Source organism: Pagrus pagrus (genome assembly GCF_965226575.1).
Source record: "Pagrus pagrus genome assembly, chromosome: 6".
NCBI lineage: Eukaryota > Metazoa > Chordata > Actinopteri > Spariformes > Sparidae > Pagrus > Pagrus pagrus.
Genome location: NC_140190.1, coordinates 32,998,742 through 33,019,999, shown reverse-complemented (window position 1 = coordinate 33,019,999; position 21,258 = coordinate 32,998,742). Strand labels below are relative to the sequence as shown.

The 21,258-nt window shown below is 40.3% G+C and overlaps 1 protein-coding gene across 1 annotated transcript in view; it reads right to left on the bottom strand.

The window, feature by feature from the left end:
- Positions 1–606: 606 nt before the first annotated feature.
- Positions 607–21,258, bottom strand: part of LOC311258442 (transcription initiation factor TFIID subunit 4-like) — a 43,444-nt gene continuing 22,792 nt past the window's right edge. The window contains exons 15-18 of the mRNA XM_084354701.1: positions 21,127–21,252; positions 20,766–20,822; positions 10,183–10,290; positions 607–1,107 (exon numbers count right to left, since the gene is read on the bottom strand). Of these exons, the coding sequence (XP_084210827.1) occupies positions 982–1,107; positions 10,183–10,290; positions 20,766–20,822; positions 21,127–21,252 (417 nt within the window). The 3' untranslated portion in view covers positions 607–981. The remainder of the gene's footprint in view (positions 1,108–10,182; positions 10,291–20,765; positions 20,823–21,126; positions 21,253–21,258) is intronic.

The following is a 21,258-nucleotide window of genomic DNA, read 5'->3' as shown; positions in this document are numbered from 1 at the left end:
GAGAGGTGGACAAGAAATGTCCTGTTGTGACTTTGCGTCTTTTCATTGACTTTGTACGAAATCTAGACGTGCGAAGGTTAGGGGTTAATTCGCCTCATGTTTGGTCTTAACACACCACTACACTGACTGCATTACGTGACCCCCTGTCGCTTTTGTCACTTTACATGGACTGCCGGGGCACTTTTCTCCAGTTCAACTCTGTTTGAACATCCTTTTAGTGTCTAGTAGGGTCTCATAGCCATATTGGGAGGAACAGAATCCTTGGGTGACAATTATTTACCACCCAATTAATTTATCACAAATTATTCAAACTGTAGGGTAGATATGTGTTTTGTAAACTAGAACTCCACAATTATTCCTACTGTAGCTGTATGGAAAAGCACAGTATTTAACCCACTTTTTACCTGGTGATGGCGCGACATGAAAAATCATGACATCATCAAAGTTCAAATAATTCATCCTGTGGTGACTGTGTACAACATTTCATGGCAGTCCATCCAATAATTGCCAAGATATTTAATTCTGGAAAGTTGTGGGTGAATGGAACCACATTACCATCCACAAAGCCACACTGCTTTCATGGATTAAAAACAACCAGAGTCAGAATAAATATCAGGATGTGACTGTCCATTTTTTTAATGATCAAACAATAAACAAGCAGAATGATGAAAAACCCAACATCCAACTGAAAACTGAACTACACTTACTGCACTTTTTCAACACTTTTCAGTAAACTGCAGTATCTTCCATTTACATCTTTTTTAATCAAAACCAAACTGTGTGCCTTTAGAGACCAGTTGATTAGAATCACTGATCCAGCACTATCCTCAAAACATCATACATACTACAGAACACAATTACAACAGAGTGCAAACATCTTGGAGGTGAAAAAATAAAAGATAACAAAACTTGTTAGAAACCCAAAGATTATTATTAGACGATTCAGTCAGTGGGAGGAGTGAGGGGAGTCACTGAGGGTAGTCAGAGCATGGCTTTGTAAAGAGTGAGAGAGTGGCGGAAGAAGTGGTCCTCCTCCATAAACACCAGTAGATCCCTCAGCATGACCCGAGTCACTCTGTGAACACCCTGTCTGGGCAGAAGAGTCACCTGGCAGACAGACACAGTGAGTGAGTGATAACACTAACATGAAGCTAGTGGCGAAAATGTTTTACACAAATACTGATACAATTTGTTTGATTAGTGCAGCCAAAATTTCCTAATACTAGCACTAGCTTGACAGCTGTGAATACTAAAAATGTTCGTTGCCATGTTGTTTGCGGTCATAATGATAATATTAGGTGTTTTTTTTTTACATGTTAGTTAGACATGAGGTAGTTGGATGTGGTCAACGATGACAACCCTGTACTGCACTCCAAATACACAGCCTCTAAGCCTGTTGTTCAGCAGCTCGCTAACTTAAGCCACATATGAACTCCGGACAATATCCAGAGAATCAGAATCTACTCTACATCCAGAGGACTGGCCACTGACAATAACCACAGCGGATGTGAGAAAAATTCTGCTCAGTGGCTGCTAGTATATCTGGCCGTGGACTACGAACATGTGCCAATCAGCTAGCTGACATTTTTAACATCTCACTCTCACAGGTGACTGTTCACTCTTTCCTCAAGACTGCCATCATTGTTCCTGTACCTAAAAACTGCTGCTGCGTCAGTTTAAATGACTACCGCCATGTGGCCGTCACCCCCATCCTGATGAAGTGCTTTGAGAAACTGGTTCTCCAGCACATCAAAGACAACATCCCTGTAAGCCTGGACCCTCACCAGTATGCTTCCATCACTCCTCCACTATTCTTGTCATCAGTGTGTGCAGTGCCAACTAAGATAAAGCCTGTGAAGAGGTAAAGGAGCTGTGAGGCCCTGTAGCTGTGAGAGGAAAAGAGCGGAGCCGGCTCTGCTGGGGAACCAATTTCAAAGGCAGGAGTAACTGTGTGCTGTTAACAGACCGTCTTCATCTTTAAACTTGCAGCCTGCAGGGCCGCAGCTTAAACACATAGAGAATTAAAGACTAAATGAGCTAAACTAACAGTCTCACACATTTACAGTTTTAAGCTGTAGGCTTCCTGTGTGTCAGCATTAACTAAGGGAGGGGCTGGCCTTCATAGAGAGTCCTTCTATCAACCTCTGTTAATATCAAACATGCTGCTTTCTATCATTTTCTATTCATTGTTAGTGCTACACAATCACTGTTGCATTTTTGTTTCATTTTGCTTCAATCTTTGATGTTAAGAGTGTGTGTGTGGTGTATATTTTGTTTCTCTGCGTGGTTGCCAAGTATTTTAATGAGGTGCCTCCTCTGTCTTTGGTATTAATGCAGAACACTAAAGGCTGGGGTTTTGGGGATGATTTTTTTTTTTTGGAGGCAGCTGGCAAGTACAGAGCCCATAAAGTGACATGGAAAAGAAAAAAAAACTTAAATGTTTGTCATGCGCACAGGAAACTTTCTGGTGCACACCAGAAACTTCAGAAACTTTCTGGTAGAAACACAGTAATGTGAAAAAATTAGGACACCCCATTAAATATTCAGTTCTTTATTAAGAAATGTTCACATGTCGATGTCTAATCTTGTTTTTATTCATCTCTGGAAAAGAAAATTATTTAATTGCAGGTAAACAACAAAAATGTACCTTGTTTTACTCATTGAACAAAAGATATCAACAAAAATGCATATTCTAACTGAGGAAAAGTTAGGACACCCTACCCCCTAATAGCTAGTGTTATCCCCTTTGGCTGAAATAACTCCAGTGAGATGCTTCTTGTAGCCATCTACCAGTCTCTGACATCAGTCTGAGGAAAGTTTGCCCCACTCCTCAACGCAGAATTCTTTCAGCTGTGAGATGTTTGAGGGGTTTCTTGCATGTACAGCCCGTTTCAAGTCACCCACAGTATCTCAATGGGATTAAGATCTGGGCTTTGACTCGGCCATTCCAGGACTCCATTTCTTAGTTTTCAGCCAGTCCCTAGTGGATTTACTGGTATGTTTCGGGTCATTGTCATGTTGCAGGGTCCAGTTCCGCTTCAGCTTTAATTTTTTTTTTTTACAGATGGTCTCACATGTTCCTCAAGTACCCTCTGATACACGGTAGAATTCATGGTGGATTCTATGATGGTGAGCTGGCCAGGTCCTGCTGCAGCAAAGCATCCCCAAACCATGACACTTCCACCTCCATGCTTCACAGTTGGTATGAGGTTCTTTTCCTGGAATGCTGTATTTGGTTGACGCCAAACATGTCCTCTGTTCTGGTGTCCAAATAATTCAATTTTAGACTCTGTCCAAAGAACATTATTCCAGAAGTCCTGCTCTTTGTCCAAGTTCTCTCTGGCAAACTTCAGTCTGGCCTTCATGTTTTTCTTAGAGAGCAAAGGTTTCCTCCTTGCACACCTCCCATGCACACCTCCCTCTTTCCGATTGTAGAGGCATGCACTTTCACATCAACAGTAGCAAGAGCCTGCTGTCGGTCCCGTGATGACATTTAAGGGCTTTTGGTGACTACTCTTAGCATCTTGCAGTCTGCTCTCGGGGTGAACTTGCTTGGACGGCCAGACCTGGGCATGTTGGCAGTTGTTTTGAATATCCTCCACTTGTTGACTATTTTCCAAACAGTGGAATGGCTGATTTCATATTATTTTGAGATTGTTTTAAATCCCTTAACAGACTCAAAAGCTGCTACAATCTTCTTTCTGAAGGCCTCAGACAGCTCTTGATCTCGATCTCATATATATTTTTATATATATATATATATATATACATATATACACACACAGGGTTCCTACAGGTTTCTTCAAGTTAAATTTAAGACTTTTTAAGACCTTTTTAAGACCATTCATATCAAAAATTAATACCTATTTCTCTGCCTATTTCACGGCCCTACCGGCAAAAAAGAATGAAATCCTTGAATTTCGGAGTGTTAATTTATTCAACAAACAAAAGACGTCCACAGTACTCAAAAGAGATGTCTCAATGTGATTTACTGGTTAAATAAAATAATACAGAAATCTGTGGGTATGTAAGGGATGAGGGGGTGTCACCTTGGCGACAGCTAATGGGGATCCATCTCCATTGTAGGACTGGTGTTTGGCGATGGTGTGAAGCGTCCACAACACCTCTGCTTTCAGTGTTGGCGTGGACCCGAAAGACATGCTTAGATCGACTCTAGCGTTCTGAGCAATTTCTCTGGGGCTGCGTTGCGTTCGCAATTATTGGTTCTGCCCATACAGTCTATGGTTCTGCCGCTCTTTATTTACATTCTTTGATCAAAATAATAGTGGTTGACAAATGCATGGATTAAAACAAAAACAATCTTTTGACTGAAATGTTTTTTCAAACTGTAGCCAAGTCATATTCCTAATTTGTAATTTGTGAAACATGTTACACTGCATTTTACTTGACACATGCTAAAAAAATAAGATGAGATTTACAGCCTCACCCCACACCATGTTCTCTAACGCAGACATTAAGTTTAAATATTTGACCAACAGTGTTTTACAGGAGCATGATCTGAACAGCTGTTCTATTCACACTTAAAATGTTTTTTGTCTTTTCAATGTAATTTTCAATCTATGAAATCAATCTGTGCCTTTGTTTTGCCAAGCTTCTCTCAAGTTTTACTCTTTCAAATAAGAACTTTTCAGTACGCTATTTTTCTACTTCTCATCATCATCATCATTAATTATTATTAATAATAATAATATTGTTTACAGTGAGCCTTTATCGTTTAACAGAAAAATACATCATACAAACAGCAACTTTTGCAGCCTTGTCAGTCTGATGGCGAGTTCTCACTTTCTGTCATCACTAACATGTTAATAATCAAAGAGGCTCTGAGGCTGTTCTGTATGTTATAATACAAGATTTCAGCATTGAGCTACAATCAGGCAACATTCATGACTCTGTACAGTCAAACTGACCAAACACTTCTTATTGATCATCATCATAAAGTTTCAGGGCGGTCCTGTAACCATGGTAACTCACGGTGCCAGAGGGGAGGGAGCGACGCTGAATGAAGCCGTTTACACAGATACACTGCAGACAAAGTCCAGACTATAGTTGTTATTTCACACATGTAGCACACAACAGGAGACTCTCCGTGTCAGACGAGTTCTCACGTGCTGACTAAACTCAACTGATAACGTAGCAGCGCGACGAGTCCTTGCTAGCTAAGCAGCTCAACTTTAGCGCTGCTCCGTGTTGAGATCCCGCCCTGTGTGGGTCTCTACACTGTCATTGGTCAGGTGAGCACACTGTTAACGATAGCATTGGCTGTAGAGTGTGACGATCTGTCAATAAACATCAGCCAACAGTTCCTCCGATCTACGTTGATCTCACAAGTCGCCTCTGTGAAGTTTGAATGACGGAAATCCGTCGTAGCAACGGAGAACTTTAATCCATGCAAATGAAACTTTTGACGAAAAATGCGATACGGAGAAGTTACATACAGCACAAAATTTAAGACCCAGATATCAAAATTCAAGACTTTTTCAAGTCTTTTTAAGGTATTATTTCCAAATTCATAAATTCAATGCTTTTAAGACTTTTTAAGACCCCGCGGGAACCCTGTTTATATATATTCAGTGAAAGGTTTCCAGAGGAGTATACATCTTGTCTCAGTTGTTCCACCAGATTAACTAAATAAGAGTGATGGGAAATTGTAGTATATTCCACACAATGGGGTACCCCAGGAAAGGAAAGTTGAGAGTGGTGTTTCAATATGGATGGATGGTGTTTGATGGATGGCTGGATGGATGGATGCTATTGATCCCAGGGGAAATTTAAAAGGAAACGTCACTAATTTGCCAACTGTGACCAGATCCCAATTTTACAAACTCACTCATCAGTGTCCTTATCAGATTCAGGCAGGAGTCAGTTGATGGTGATGTTTCATCGGTTCAAGGTCTCCAAAAAGCACAACAACTTTCTCTGCTTTCTGTGGTGACCTCAGGGTCAAGCACCAGTGGAATATCGCATGACTGTTCACCTGCTTGGAGCAGTGTCGTCACAGAGTTGTGTGAACTATGCTCTAAGAAAGACAGCAGATGACAACCAGTCTCAGTTCTCTACCCAAGTGGTCAGTACCATCAGCTACAACTTTTCTGTGGACGACTGCTTAAAGTCTTTGTCTTCAGAGGAGGAAGCAGTAGAAATGGTGAAAAATCTGACTGATCTAAGTGGATAAGTAACAGCTACAGTTCTGGCATCAATTCCAGAGGAAAGCAGAATAAAGGAAATGAAGGCGCCTGATCTGGATAAAGACTGCCTTCCCATTGAGAGAGCATTTGGATTCCAGTAGTGTGCGTATACAGACATGTTCAAGTTCAAGTTCAGAACCACAGCGCAAGAATGACCACAGACAAGAAGTCAGTTGTCAGTTCTTTGTATGATCCTCTGGGATTCCTTGTTTCTTTCACTTTGACAGCCAAGCAAATGTTACAGGAGTTGTGCAAGGAAAGTTATGGATGGGATGAAAAAAGGCCATAACCCTTTGCTAAACAGTGCTTGGAATGGCTACAGGGTCTTGGAAAGATAGGAGAGTTCAAAGTGGATCGCTGCGTCATACCCAAAACACCATTAGAGCACAGCTGCAGCCGTTTTTCCTGAGGAGAACGGAGAACTCCTGGAGAACGATAACAAAAGGCTGCATGTTGCATTCCTATTTGGAAAGGCCAGAGTTGCACCATTAAAGCAAACCACCATTCCCCGGATGGAACTCACGGCTGCTGTCCTCGCTGTGTGAGTTGATAGATTGCTCCAGTGTGAGTTGCAGTTCAGCAGCAAAAGTCATTTTTTTTCGACAGACAGTACAACAGTCTTAAAATTCCTCAGCAATGAAACCAAGCATTTTCACACATTTGTTGCAAACAGAACAGCTGTCATAAGATATGCAACTGATGTTGAACAATGGAGAATATATTGGATCTAAGGAGAATCCGGTGGACCAAGCATCCAGTGAAAGGAAAGTGAATGACTTCCTGAAAGACAAAAGGTGGATTCACAGACCAGAGTTTTTCTCTAGGCCAGAGGAGTAATGGCCTAAATCTGACATGGATCTCAATGTGATTTCTTCTGATGACCCGGAAGTCAAGAGAGACCTGGCAGTCAACTTCATTGCTAAAGATGCAGAAAGTCATACCAATTATCTGATAAACTACTTCTCAACTTAGATGAAACTGAAAACAGCAATGGCCTGGTTTCTGAGACTGAAGCAACTGCTCAGGTTTTTCAGGAATAAAAGTAAGGAAATCCATGCTACTTTCAGTATAATCCAAAATGACCCAGATAAACAAAAAACAACATTGGGGAAAAGAATGCAAAACTTCAAATTCACAATCAAGAGACAAAGTTTGTGTCCTCAAGATAATACCAAGGCAGAGCAGGCAATTGTTTGTTTCGTGCAAGGTCAAAGATCCAAAGATGAAATGCCTCATTGAAAGCTGGCATGAATGTCAAGAAAGACAGTCAACTATACAAACTTGATCTAGTATTGGAGGATGGAGTGCTGAGAGTGGGTGGTCACCTGAATAGAGCAGCTTACCGGAGGAAACTAAACACTTGGTTATCCTGTCTCAGGATCAACATGTTTCCACACTTGCACACCTGCACCACATCCATCCAGCTTGGGCATGGAGGGAGAAATCACATGCTGAGCCATCCCAGGAAAAAATACTGATTAATGAATGCCAACTCAGCTGCAAGGAAAGTCATATTCAAATATGTCACATGCAAATGTCACAGAGGAAATACTGCTGAACAAAAGATGGCAAACTTACCACAGGAGAGTCTTACCTGATGAATAGTGGTGTCATGATTCTCCAAATCCTCGACTCGATTTGATTTCTGATTTTAAGGTCACGATTCCATACTCAATTTTTTTTTCTTTAAAAACAGATGGCTATGCCATTTTTAGACTCGTCTAGTCTAGGATCAATGGTTCAAAATATGGTCTACATGGTGTAGTGAGTGATATAATCTCAATTATTTGTTTTCAATGTACCACACTAAGGCCTTATTGTCAAATTTAAATTATTTATTAACAATATAAATGCAACAATAACTTGTTTCACCAGTCAATTGGAATCTAACTGTAAACAAAAGAAGAGAAGTTGTAGAGGATACCGGCCATCTAGTGACTCTTTTTTGTAACTGCAGTGTGCACACAACTACTACTTCCCTCAGCACTATTGCCAAATTTTCAGTTCTGTGAGTTTCATAGATGGGGTGAGTTTGAAGGACTGGATTTTCTACTTCCCAATCATCATTTATGTAGTGTGCTGTGACGGTCATGTAGCTCTGTGTTGCTCTGGAGGTCCAGCAATCTGTCGTTAAGGCCACTAAATCTGCACTGCTCAGACCTCCAATAACTTTTTCCGTCACATTTCACACATGGAGAGCAATTCAATTAAATTCAAAGTACTTTATTTGTCCCTGTGGGGCTATTTAACCTTTGTGGTAAGATGAGACCTGCTTGGCATTTCGTAACATGGTTCCAGTTCGCTAAGTAAATGCTTAAATCCAGGGTTTTCCACCACTGAATAAGGTTGCATGTCTGATGTTACAAATACCCCTATTGTTCACTATTAGTCATTGCTTGAGCGTGAGTTGAATTTTGTGGAAGATTAGTTCTAAATGAGGACGGAAGAGTTGCCTGCGTTAACGGTGTAGTTTTCTCAGTTAAATCTACTTCTTTATGATGCCTGAGGAGATGTCCTGCCATATTTTTCATGTCGTCTGTGGACACATGCTACACGTGCATAGCTTACAAACTGCGGTTTTCTTGTCAACAACGCGAACGTATTTGACATAACTCACCGGGAACTCAAAATATTTCCACAGCGGTGATTTCAGAGAAGCAGGAGGGGGTTGGGGTTCGAGTTCTGTTGATGTGACTCATATCAGCAGTTGCCATCGTGTCTTTTCATTGGCGCGGCTTCAGGTTAGTGGAGGGAACGTTAACTTGCCGCACTACAACATGCTGTATGTTACAAGATGGAATAACCTGGAACTTTCCTCCAGCAGCATCCCATCATGGTGGTGTGTGTGAGCATTTGATACACTTGGTGAGAAAAGTTCTTAACTCTGTTCTCTGCCAACAATTGATGAAGGGCTACAAACCGTCCTCTGTGAGGTAGAAGCAGACCTATCACTAAAGTTTCTGATAAGGTGAATGACTTGGAGGCTCGAACACCTAATCACATTCTTCTCTTGAAAAGGAAAAAAAAAAATGTTGCCACCAGGACTTTTTGAGCAAAGAGATCTATACATCAAGAGGAGACATCAAAATACTGCACTTGCTTCAGAAAAAAAACCTCACTCCGAGAGACATCGTCGTCATTGCAGATGCTACAGCTGCCAGAAGCTGTTGGATGATGGGCAAGGTTTTGGAGACTAAACCAGATGTCTGTCTGCTACTTGAGGCAACAGACTCAAACTGTTACAAGGACTAGTGGCAATACCACCGACAAAGAAGATTTAAAAAATAAACAAAACATTAACATGTTTTTTATCAGTAGCAGACCCCTAATTCTTCAAGTCTTTTTTTATCAGTCAGAGTGCACTACAATAACAGGATAAAGGAAGGAAATCTGTTGTTTTCACATCACAGACTGGATTTTCTATAACAGACCAATAGAGTCAACAAGTCGAGCGAAGGTTGAATGCACTTTGGTAGATCCACCTTACATAGGCGACGTCTTGTATATTGTCACAATGCTGTGTTTTCATAAACTACAATAATCTGGTCATGGGGAACCCCTCGCCTACGTCCAGGCGCACTCCCTCCTTCTCTCCTTGGAAGAAAGGGGGACAACGCAGGCCTCATGGGTAGAGTAACAAACACATTAAATAATAATCGTGCATGTATTGAGGAAGTGGACCCATTGATTAATCACGGAACATTTTATTTGCCTTTGTGATATTTTTTGTATTGCTTTGGCGGCCACGGCAAAACTAGCAGAAATGCTGCTCCTGTTGTTTCACATACAATGATGATGATGATAATAATAATAAAAAACTAAATTGAGGAGGGCATATTTGCAAGTCGCACAGGTGACCCTGGTTATAAAATTTAGTCGCACTGTCTCCAAAAATCGTCTCATAATGCGACTAAATGGTTACTGGTACATGGTTAAATGGTTTTCAACACAGAATGGAGACATCACACAGACCAACCTGGCTTTCAGTCTGCTCTACAAGTCTTGTCTTGCGAGGCCCGATGGCAGCCAGAGCGGTGAGGTTGGCCTCTCTCTGCTGCACCTGAGCTTCCTCCATTTGTTGTAACTGAAAAGAGAAGAGAGGCAAAAAGATCTGTGAAAATGTGGTGAATTAAGACTTACACAGCTACTCACACATTCTATTCTTATACTCACATTTAAAATCAACTTACAGTTGTGCTCATAAGTTTACATACCCTGGCAGAATTTGTGATTTTTTTGGCCATTTTTCAGAGAATATGACTGATAATACAAAAACTTTACTTTCACTCATGGTTAGTGGTTGGGTGAAGCCATTTATTATCAAATAATTGTGTTTGCGCTTTTTAAATCATAATGACAACAGAAACTACCCAAATGACCCTGATCAAAAGTTTATATACCCTGGAGGTTTTGCACAAGTTGACACACACGGGTTCTCACCTGTGATCTGTTTGCTTGTAATCAGTGTGTGTGTATAAAAAGTCAGTGAGTCAGTGAGTTTCTGGGCTCCTGACAGACCCCTGCATGTTTCATCCAGTGCTGCACAACGTTGCTGGATTCTGAGCCATGGGGAAAGCAAAATAATTATCAAAAGGATCTGTGGGAGAAGGTAGTTTACTTTATAAAACAGGAAAAGGATATAAAAAGATATCCAAGGAATTGAGAATGCCAATCAGCAGTGTTCAAACTCTAATTGAGAAGTGGAAAATGAGGGATTCTGTTGGAACTGAGCCACGGTCAAGTAGACCAACAAAATCTTCAGCCACAACTGCCAGGAAAATTGTTTGGGATGCAAATAAAAACCCACAAATTACTTCAGCTGACATACAGGACTCTCTGAAAAAAGTGGTGTGGCTGTTTCAAGATGCACAATAAGGAGGCACTTGAAGAAAAATGGGCTGCATGGTCGAGTCGCCAGAAGAAAGCCATTACTACGCCAATGCCACAAAGCAGCCCGCTTACAATCCGCCAAACAGCACAGAGATGAGCCTCAAAACTTCTGGAACAAAGTTATTTGGAGTGATGATACCAAAATTGAACTTTTTGGCCACAACCAGAGAGGAGTCAACAAGGCCTATGATGAAAAGTACACCAGCATGTTGCAGCGTAAGAAAAATAGATCAAACCCAAACAAAATAGTTCAGCTCAGAAATCTTCTCGTTTATTTCTAGGCTGGCTTTAGTTTAATAAAATCTACTTTGTTTTTCTGGACACAATTATCCTGGGGATCCTCTTGAATAATGTGTTTCCTCCTTCATTTACTTTTAATGTGCAACATTTTCCTAAAAAAACAAAACAAAAAAAACAATGTATAGACTCTCATAAACATAATCTCTTTGGACACTAGATGTGTAGTGGTGGCTGGATCTGCAGACCCTGCAGTTCTTTGCCTGGATTTTCTCACTTTGTTGCTGCTCGGGATGCTTCAATAAGCCAAAATGTGGCTATTTGACATCCTAGAAGGGTCTCAACAATCAACTATCTTCCTGGTGTGTTTACAAACAACTCTGTTCACAAAAGAAATGTCCTTCAGAGGTATACTTTTTACTTTTTGTACTTTTCAGAGCCTGTACTTTCTTACTTTTGCTTGAGTAAAGAAGTTGAATCAGTACTTCTACTTTTACCATTCTTTTTTTAAACACAAGTATCTGTGCTTCTACTTGAATAAAGAATGTGTGTACCTCTGCCATCTCTTGCAAAGGGAGATATACTTATTTGCTTGCTGATTTAGAGATTAAACGATCGACTTTGATACAGCTAGCCTGACTCTGTCCAAAGGTAACAAAATCTGCCTACCAACACCTCTGAAGACTACTATTTAGCATTAAAGCATGTTATATCGTGATTGTTTCACCTGTAAAAAAAAAAAGTTTAATTAAAAACAATGGGTGAAAATCTCTTTTCACTGGGATTGGTGACACCCTTGAGGTCACTGGTTCTCAACACTTCCTCCATGTTTACCTGCTGTCTTGATTAGTTCAGTATAATGTCCAACAGACATCTGTTTTATCACGAGAGTAAGATCCATGTGACATCAGCACAGGTAGGGATCATGATGGGCTGTCTAGATATACAAGTACATCATCATCATCATATAAAGCCCATTTCTGTTCACCTGCAGCCATTTGTATTCCTTTTAGCTGCATCTTTTCACCGTATTCCTTGTGCCAGACCAGCACATCAATACAAACTTCAAAGAAAAAAAGGCCCGACAGGCAACCTTGTCTAGTCGATTGCTCTAGAACCGAGGGTTTCAAGCTCTGAGGCACAGCTCCGCAGGGGGGGGCGGAAGAGTTGAAGGGAGAGACAACATGAAGTTTGTTATGAAAGTCTGGCTGCTGATTTGGAGGATTATCAACACTGTCAGCATCTGCAGCAGCAGCGGTTGTGACACAAAGCTTATGGAGGTTACTAAGGTACTTACTGTAGGTTACGTGGAGTCATAACTCAGTCAAATCTGATCACAGAGACACATATTTTTAGATCCAGTGTTTGTGAAATTTCCAGGGGATAATATAATATCCAATATCACAAATAAATATCCATGAATCTGCTTAGAAATCCCCCCGAAGATGCTACTTCTAACTCCATAACTTAAAATAAAAGTAATCTGAGATCTTTAGCTGGGCAGATGAATTGTATAGTTTGGTTTCACTTAAGTCTTTAAGAAGAAAGGTCTGCTTCATGTAGTCAGTTATTTTTCAGCTTGGTTTTGTTCCATCTTGCATCCTTTCTGGACTGATATTTGACCTTCCACACGGAGCTTATTAGGATTCAATATTGGGTTCACCAGTCTCTCTCTCTACTTAAAAACATACCAAAGGAACTGGATATCAGATACACATATTTATTGAATATTCTCATATCAACAAGCAAGAAGGCAGACGTTGGATTCTTAAAAGGCCTCCCACCCTGAAACATTGGATAGATAATGGATAAGTATAACAAATACGGCATGGAATGTATGGCATTCAATTTAAAATTACAACGAGAAAGGGATAAGAGTATTGGGCTAAATGGGTTACATACAGGTGGTGAGAGTTTGACAACTAAAACAGTGAATATGAATGAAAATGTACCATTTTGTCACTGTAATGTAATTATGTGACCTCATGTTCACTGCCTTATAAAACAGAAAAATAAAACGAAGAAAATGCTTTTTCGGCTAAACCTTAATGTGACATGTGAAAGGTTGGTTGGTATGGTTTGGGTGGCAAGGGATTATGCTTTTAGCCTAATGACCTTTAAACCTTGAATATAAGAGTGAACTTGCAAAATTAACTAATTATTGACTTATTAACATGATTTGCCCAGCATGAGGGAATTACAGTTAATTGTATCACAAATCCATGAGTTTACTAACATTTTCGACTAGGGCTGACTTCCAATAGTCGACTATTCGACGATTCGATGAGGTCTGATTCGACTATGAACCTGGTAGTCGAATTGTCGGAAAATGTTGTTATGTAACCAAGACCGTACCATTCTGACTATATGAGGGTGCCCACGGCTGCTGAGCATAAATTGTTACAAAGAATGTATTTTTTTCATTATATCAAAGCCTATTTTGATACAAAATCTGCCTACTTTCTGTTAATAAAGAGTTCAAAATGATGTGTGCGTTTAAACGGTAGTCTTAGCTTCTTACTACATTAATACTACTATTAATAAATCACCCACTGCAGTTGCACAATCCAAATGAGCGCAGGTGAGCAGCACACTACAGGACCGTTAGCATCTACGGATTTATTGGCTCACAATGGCTTCTAAAAAATCATCCAAAGTGTGGGAGTATTTTGAAAAGGTTAAAGATGACCCGAAGAAAGTTAAGTGCAAGTTGTGTCAGCAGCTTCTTTCATATCACACGACGACAACCAACATGGCCTATCATTTGAAACGGGTAAGGCTTGTTAACTTTACAAAACAAACAAACAAAAAACCCTATCTGTCAATAAAACCCTATATTATTATATCATTTTTCTGACAGTTACACCCGCAGTGTCATGACGACAGCTCAGCCAGCACATCTGCATCACCGGCGGCCCCGAGATTAACGCAAAAAAAACTTGATTTGAGACCACCACTTTCAGAGAAGAGAAAAAAGGAAATTACTGAAAAAATTGCGGAGTTTGTGGCACTTGATATGAGGCCTGTGCGCATTGTTGAGGGTGCAGGATTTAAAGAACTCTTGCGCACACTTGAGCCAGGCTACACCGTCCCTACAAGAGCTACAGTGATGGATGTCGTGCACACAAAATATCTATCGACACGGTCAGAGATATACAAGGCAATGCAGGACTGTGAAGCTTTCACAACTGATATCTGGACCTCGCTTCAGATGGAGGCTTATCTCACAGTCACATCACATTTCATCACCGGAGACTGGCGACTGGAGAGTTTCGTTTTAGAAACAAAAAAAATGGAGGACAGTCACACAGTCGATCACATTGCACGAGAACTGACGGAGATCATTTGCGAGTGGGACATTCCAAGTACCAAGATCGTTTCTGTGGTGCATGACAACGCAGCAAACATGGTTGCGTGCACCAACCAGTTGGTCCAGCAGCCCTCCTGGGGAAATATGAAAGGGGTGCGCTGCGCGGGCCACACATTACAACTCTGCATAAACAGCGCTCTGAAGCAGGACCCCATTTGCCGCACTGTAGCTGCTGCAAGGCGCTTGGTTTCTCATTTCAAAAAAAGCGCAAAGGCCCCCACAGCACTTCAAGATAAGCAGAAACAACAGAATGTTCCTCAGCATAAACTGGTGCAGGATGTTGTTACCCGTTGGAACTCTGTTTATTTGATGCTCGATCGCTTGATAGAACAGACGGGGCCAGTTTCACCCGTGCTCACAGATGAGAGTGTGAGCAAACAGTGCCGAATGACCTGGAGCTATCCACATCACAGTGGCGCACAGCAGAGGACATTGTCGCTCTTCTGAAACCAATGATCACTCTGACAGAGCTTTTGTCCCAAGAAAATAATGTATCCCTGTCTGCCACTGTCCCCATGCTTATGAATATTAAAAAAAGACATTTTGTGGTGCATGAGGACAACAGTCGAATCACAAAGATCATCAAGACTACGCTGTCCGAGGAGATGGACAGGCGATGGGAGCTTAAAGGGCCAGGGCTGGAAAGAAGTGTCTACATCAGTGCGGCGGTGCTTGACCCATGCTTCAAGAAGCTCTCCTTTCTCTCCGACGACCAAAGAGATGAGGCGTATTCAGTGGTGGCAGAACTAGTTGAGAGTCTAACTGACAGGTCTTGTCAGGAGGAAAGTGACACGGTGGATCCTGGGCCGACTGCCCCAAAACAGGACACTGTGATGGCTATGCTGCTGGCCAGTGATGAAGATGAGGAGGAACAGGATGAGACGAGTGAGATGAAGGCCTATTTGAAGGACTTCACTAAATGCAATGGAGGCCCTCTGGAATGGTGGCAGAAAAACGAGGATAGATATCCAAAGTTGTCAAGAGCTGCTAGTAGATTTCACAGCATCCCCTCCACCTCCACGCCATCAGAGAGGATATTTTCAAAGGTGGATTTCATTGCCAATAAATCAAGGAGCGCACTTTTCCCGACCAACGTGAACAAGCTGGTTTTCCAGACAACCACAAGTGCAGTAGAACACTTTTCATATGTGAAGAAGTGATTTTTTTTTCTTTTTTTTTTGTGAACTTAAGCTTGAGGCTGCGTGTGGAGCGTCTCAGCAAGCAAGACATCCTTTCTCTCTCTCTCTCTCTCTTTTTTGCCGCATGTGGACTAGCTGAAGCCCACTCGATTCTGACTTGTATTATGTGTATTTTTGCGTTGTTTTATAATTGTTTGTATTTATTCAGGCAGGCTTATTGTATTTGAAACACATTTATGACATTTTGCACTAGTACCAGGCTGTTGCGCTAAGTTTAATTTTCTTTATTTATTTTATCCCGATTCCCGAGTGTGAACTGTGAATTAAAAGCCAAGAAATAGGGTCCTAACTGAGAGATAAAGGCATGTTTTGGGACGTTGTTGTTTTTGAAGCCATTTTGTTCCTATTTTATGTGAACCTGATGATTGATATGCCCAGTTTTGTTCATCTGGCTTTAAATAAATAAATAAATAAATAAATAAAAAAGTATTTGTTTCACACCTACCGTGTTTTTGAGTGTTTTAACTCAATTGTTTGAAACGGAAAAAAGTCGCAAATAAGATCTAGTTGCTATCTAAAAATAAAAAAAAAAAGGTTCGACGATCAGTCGACAACGGCAAAATCTGACGAATCAGATTAGACTATGAAAATCCTTAGTCGAAAACAGCCCTATTATCCACACAAAGTTTGTTGAAGATGGTTCTGTCACTGAACACATATTTACAGAATATTCTCCAACCAGAAAAAGAGCTCCAATTAAAATCACTTCTGCTTAGCAGCACACCTACTCAGGCTGTCAGAGTATTTGTGTGCAAGTACAGAATTGGCAAAATATAGTGAATGTAGTGCGTGGGGGTGGCAGTAGTGTGGCATGTAAATGAACTGATTTTTTTTTGCTGTGGAGAAACCTCTGGGAGCGTGACCGCTGCGAGCTACACAAGCACTGCGCAGTGTTACCGCCTCCTTAAATAGCCACACTGCTACTAGTGCCCTTCATCCCCCTCACACCTTTCCCTGCCCTGCCAGCAAAAAACCTTACACACACTTTTGCATTACTAAATGAACAATTAGCATGAAAGAGAGCAGGGATTTAACCAGTTCCCAGACAACACTTCGTGGGGATTTACACAGGCACACAGACTTGAAACATAGCAAGAGCCTCTCACTGTGATGAATACCGGGGTAGAGGGTCGAAGTAGTCTGTGGCTGAGCAGCTCACTCTGTAAAACTGATTCAAGCTGAAAATTTACTAACCTGAGCTGACCAATCTGGGTCCACTATTCAGCATACACAAGTGTGAAGTGGAAACCTGAAGCTTTCAGTGACAAATACACTGAGAATGGACTTTACAGAGTAGGAGACATTGTGTGTCCTACTAATTTCCATGTAGTGAAAAAGACTTTCCGCTTTGGGGTTAAGTAGTGTGAAAATGGAAGCATTTTTTGTGCATTATGGCACTTTGTATTCAATACAGGAACTGTGGGAGTGCCATAATGCACAAAATGCACAAACCCCAAATTGTTTTTGCCATGCAGAAGTCAAAGTTTGCACACAACTCAGAAGAGTAACCAGCATGCCAAGCTAACATAACCTGTCTGGCAGGGGTGGAAAGTAACGAGTTACATTTACTCTCGTTACTGCAATTGAGTAGTTTTTTGTGTACTTGTACTTTTTTGAGTAATTTTTAAAATCAGTAATTTTACTTTTACTTAAGTACATATTGTTGGAAGTAATTTACTTCACTACATTTTAAATAGCTTCCGTTACAAAGTAAAAAAAAAAAAAAATAGATGAACTTGCACTGCGTCTGCGTGCCAGTAACTGTCCATCTGATTGGCTCTGGACAACTGCAGTGCCAGAAGGTTTATTTCTGATTATTATTTCTGGCTCACCTGATGAGTCCTGAAAACCAGCTCCTGTTCAAACTTAATAGCAAGTTCATTGAGTAATTAAGGAGGAACTGTAATCTGGATCTATCTGTGATCTATGTGTTTTCTTTAATAAAAAAGTGAGTTTGAGCTTTGTGTATGTTTTTGTACTTTTTTATTGCATGGGGAGAGATTATACACCCCCCTAAGAAGTAACTAAGTAACTTTTACTCTGAGTACATTTTAAATGAGCTACTTTTTACTTTTACTTGAGTAGATTTTTACACCAGTACTTTTACTTTTACGTAAGTAAAATTTCATCAGGCTTATGATCAAAAACAAGCAAGTGCAACAACACAAGAGATATAACTCAGCAGGCCAGCTAATATTACCGATTACAAGTCTAGCTCTGTGTCTGTCTGCAAGTCTTCTATTTCATGAGTCGCTCGCAAACGACACTAAGCCAGTCGTCTGTAATTTACTCTAATGTCTTGCCTCACGGTAAGTCACTTGGTTTTTCCCTCCTTGGCTTCCTCCATCATTGTCCTCTTTAGTCTCTTCACCTCGGCCATGCTGTCAGTAGAGGCTGCTGAGCCTGGTTCCGTTGCCCACTGAGGATGTAGAGCATGCTGCTGTTGAATTCTATTGTGTTACACTGACAGCTGTTTAATATTTTGTCCACCCCACTTACATTTGCGAAGGTTGGCTAAATAACAATAGCACAACATATACCATCAGGTAACACAAATCAGGAAAGAGAAAGTTATGTTTTTCAAATGTATTTTTAGATGCTTTGAGCACCACAAGCCAGGTGCCATCTAGTTCCATTATACAGGAGAGAAGGCAGACATCTCCATGGCCGATATCTCCAAATTTCCACAACTCACACCAAAACAATCTAGATCGGAGAGCGCAGTTGGGGTCTGGACCCAGACGCTGTCCTTTATGGACCTGCACCAATTCCCAATAAATTATTGAGAATTATTCTATTTAAATGTAGTGTTTCTATCCTTTTCAGCACTAGCAGCCCAGTAAAGTCACCATCATCTCATGTGATGCTACTACCAATCAAATTCTGATTTTGCGGCAATGCAATTCCAGTGAGTGACATGAGTGGGTGTGCTAATTAGTGTGAATGCTTCAAAGCATTCACACTATTGTTCTTCTGGAATTTATTATTATTATTCCAGCTTCCGTACGTTTTTTGGACCACTTCTCCTCCTACAAATTTTGAGCTATAGAAACCATTCAACTATCAAAATGTTCAGCTTTTTAAAAGGACATGATGGCTTCCTGTTTTCTTTTTTCTATCTTTCATACTTTTGGAAATATTCAGCTTTTTCTGGAAATTCTTCCCATTCATCCTTATGGGGAATTTTTCAAATTTCATTCTGCTACTACTTCAGCATACGTTCAGCTATAGAAACCAACTATCAAAATGTTCAGCTTTTTAAGCTCTTTCAGCCTTGTACTTTTCAGCTTTTTCAAAAAACATTTAATATGGAAGCAAATGGGAAAATCTTCAAATCCTCCTCAAAACTCATCCACTTTCAACCTCTTCATGCACCTCATACTTTGAGCTAGAGACACCATTCCAACTTTAAAATAGTCACAAGACCTTGAAGTATTGGTCATGTATTCAGCTTTTTAAAATCTTTTATGGTTTTGAAAAAAATCACAGTTTTAGTTTGAAGGATTTTTAGCTCCTCTTCTGGGTTTATAATGGGTGTGTATTGCGTGAGCTAGAGTGGGTGACATCATCGCTAGAGTGGAGAGCAGCTGCAAAAACTTTAGAAAAAACTCTCTTCAGCTTAGTTTGGGTCCCACAGCTTTTACTTCACATACACAATAGCACTCCAGCAACTCCCCCATAAGCCGCAGTGTTAACTTTGAGCCTAAATCTCTGGAGTGGAGCAGACGGTACCGGTTTTGTCTCTCGCTGTTGTGCCCTCATTTTTCACTTTACAGAAATAAAAAATACATCACATGGTTCAGCAATGTCTCCTGTTACTCACTGTATACATATTTTGGCCATAATCATTACATCCTTTTCTAGACCTGCAGGTGTTTGGGAGGTGTTTTCCCATTCATTCTTATGGGGACATTTTCAACTTTGGTTCTGCTACTGTTCAGCTTTTTCAACTTTTTCAAATATTCAGCTTCATATTCAGCTAGAGAAACCGTTCAGCTATTAAAATCTTCAGCTTTTTAAGCTCTTTCAACCTATTACTTTTCAGCCTTTCCAGCTTTTTTCTGCAAATTCTTGACCATTCATTCTTATAGTTTTGTGCATGTCAGGCAAGTGTTTTCCAGCACATTCAGCAGATGATTCCGAAATCACTTTAGCCGTCAGCATTCACACTGTATTTTCGCAGGAAAGGCAATTTTTCTAGTTTCATATGGTGTGCTCTAAAAAGAGGGAAATTAAAGAGAGAAGGAGGTGTCAAAGCCGTTCAATTGTTGCAAAGGTGTGTTGAGATGGTTTATTGATGGAGTTAATGGATGAATCGCACTACAGGTAATTTTTGAGTTTGGGGTGAACTATCCCTTTAAAAAGGTGCACTATGTAGTTTTAGGGAACATTTTAATCAGAAGGGAAAGATTTTCATTTACTTTCACTGATTTTTTTTATATCTTAACAAACAAAATAAACAAACTCTTTGTTTTCATGACTGAATAAACTGAATAAACAAACTGACCTTAAAGGACAACACAATTTCATACTGTCTTACTTTGTTTACAATTTGCGGACCCTGCCACCTTCTTAGCTTCAAACAGTGTTTTGGCGGCCTTATTTCCTTCTGATAACAGCTTGTTTATTAACTTATGGAAAAATATTTATATTTCCGAGTTTGAATTTCTTCTTCAAAATTACATAGTGCCCCCTTTAATATATTGTTGTATTACAAGATTGTTGCCAATGTTGGAAATCACTGAGCAGGATTGCTGTATAGAAATTGGATTTTTACCATTTTCAGTACCATTATTTGGTGTTTTATTTAGCTTGCAGATTGTTGAGTCTCACACCATTCTCCAGAATAAAGGATATACACACCTCTTTGGCTCTTTGCTTGAGCTGCTGATGCTGTGGATCCTCAGTGTGTGAGCGACTCTGATCACAAACAGACAGATGTTGACTTAGTAAGCAGTATTTAATAATAAAATATGGGCAGAAAATGAAACGTCAACAGATAATCACTGTTGTTTCAGACAAAATGGTTTGTGACTTAAAATGGCACAAAAAATGTTTACCCTTTTAAAGATAAACTTCAAATGATAAAAATGTAATAGTCTCTATACCATTTGTATTTGAATACATACTGTAATATGTTCTTGTTTCTAAGAGAAAAAATGTGGTTTAAGTCTCATTTCAGTCAAGCAAGAGCAGTTTGACTTTCTAGCCAAGTCTAGCTTACTCTGGCCAAACGCAGCAGTCGCTCTCTCTCCTCTTCATCTTTTCTCTTCTTCTTCAAACACTCAATTTCACCAAGGAAGCGAAGCTGGGAGCGTGCGTCACTCACTTTGGTATGCCACAGATCCTCCTGTTG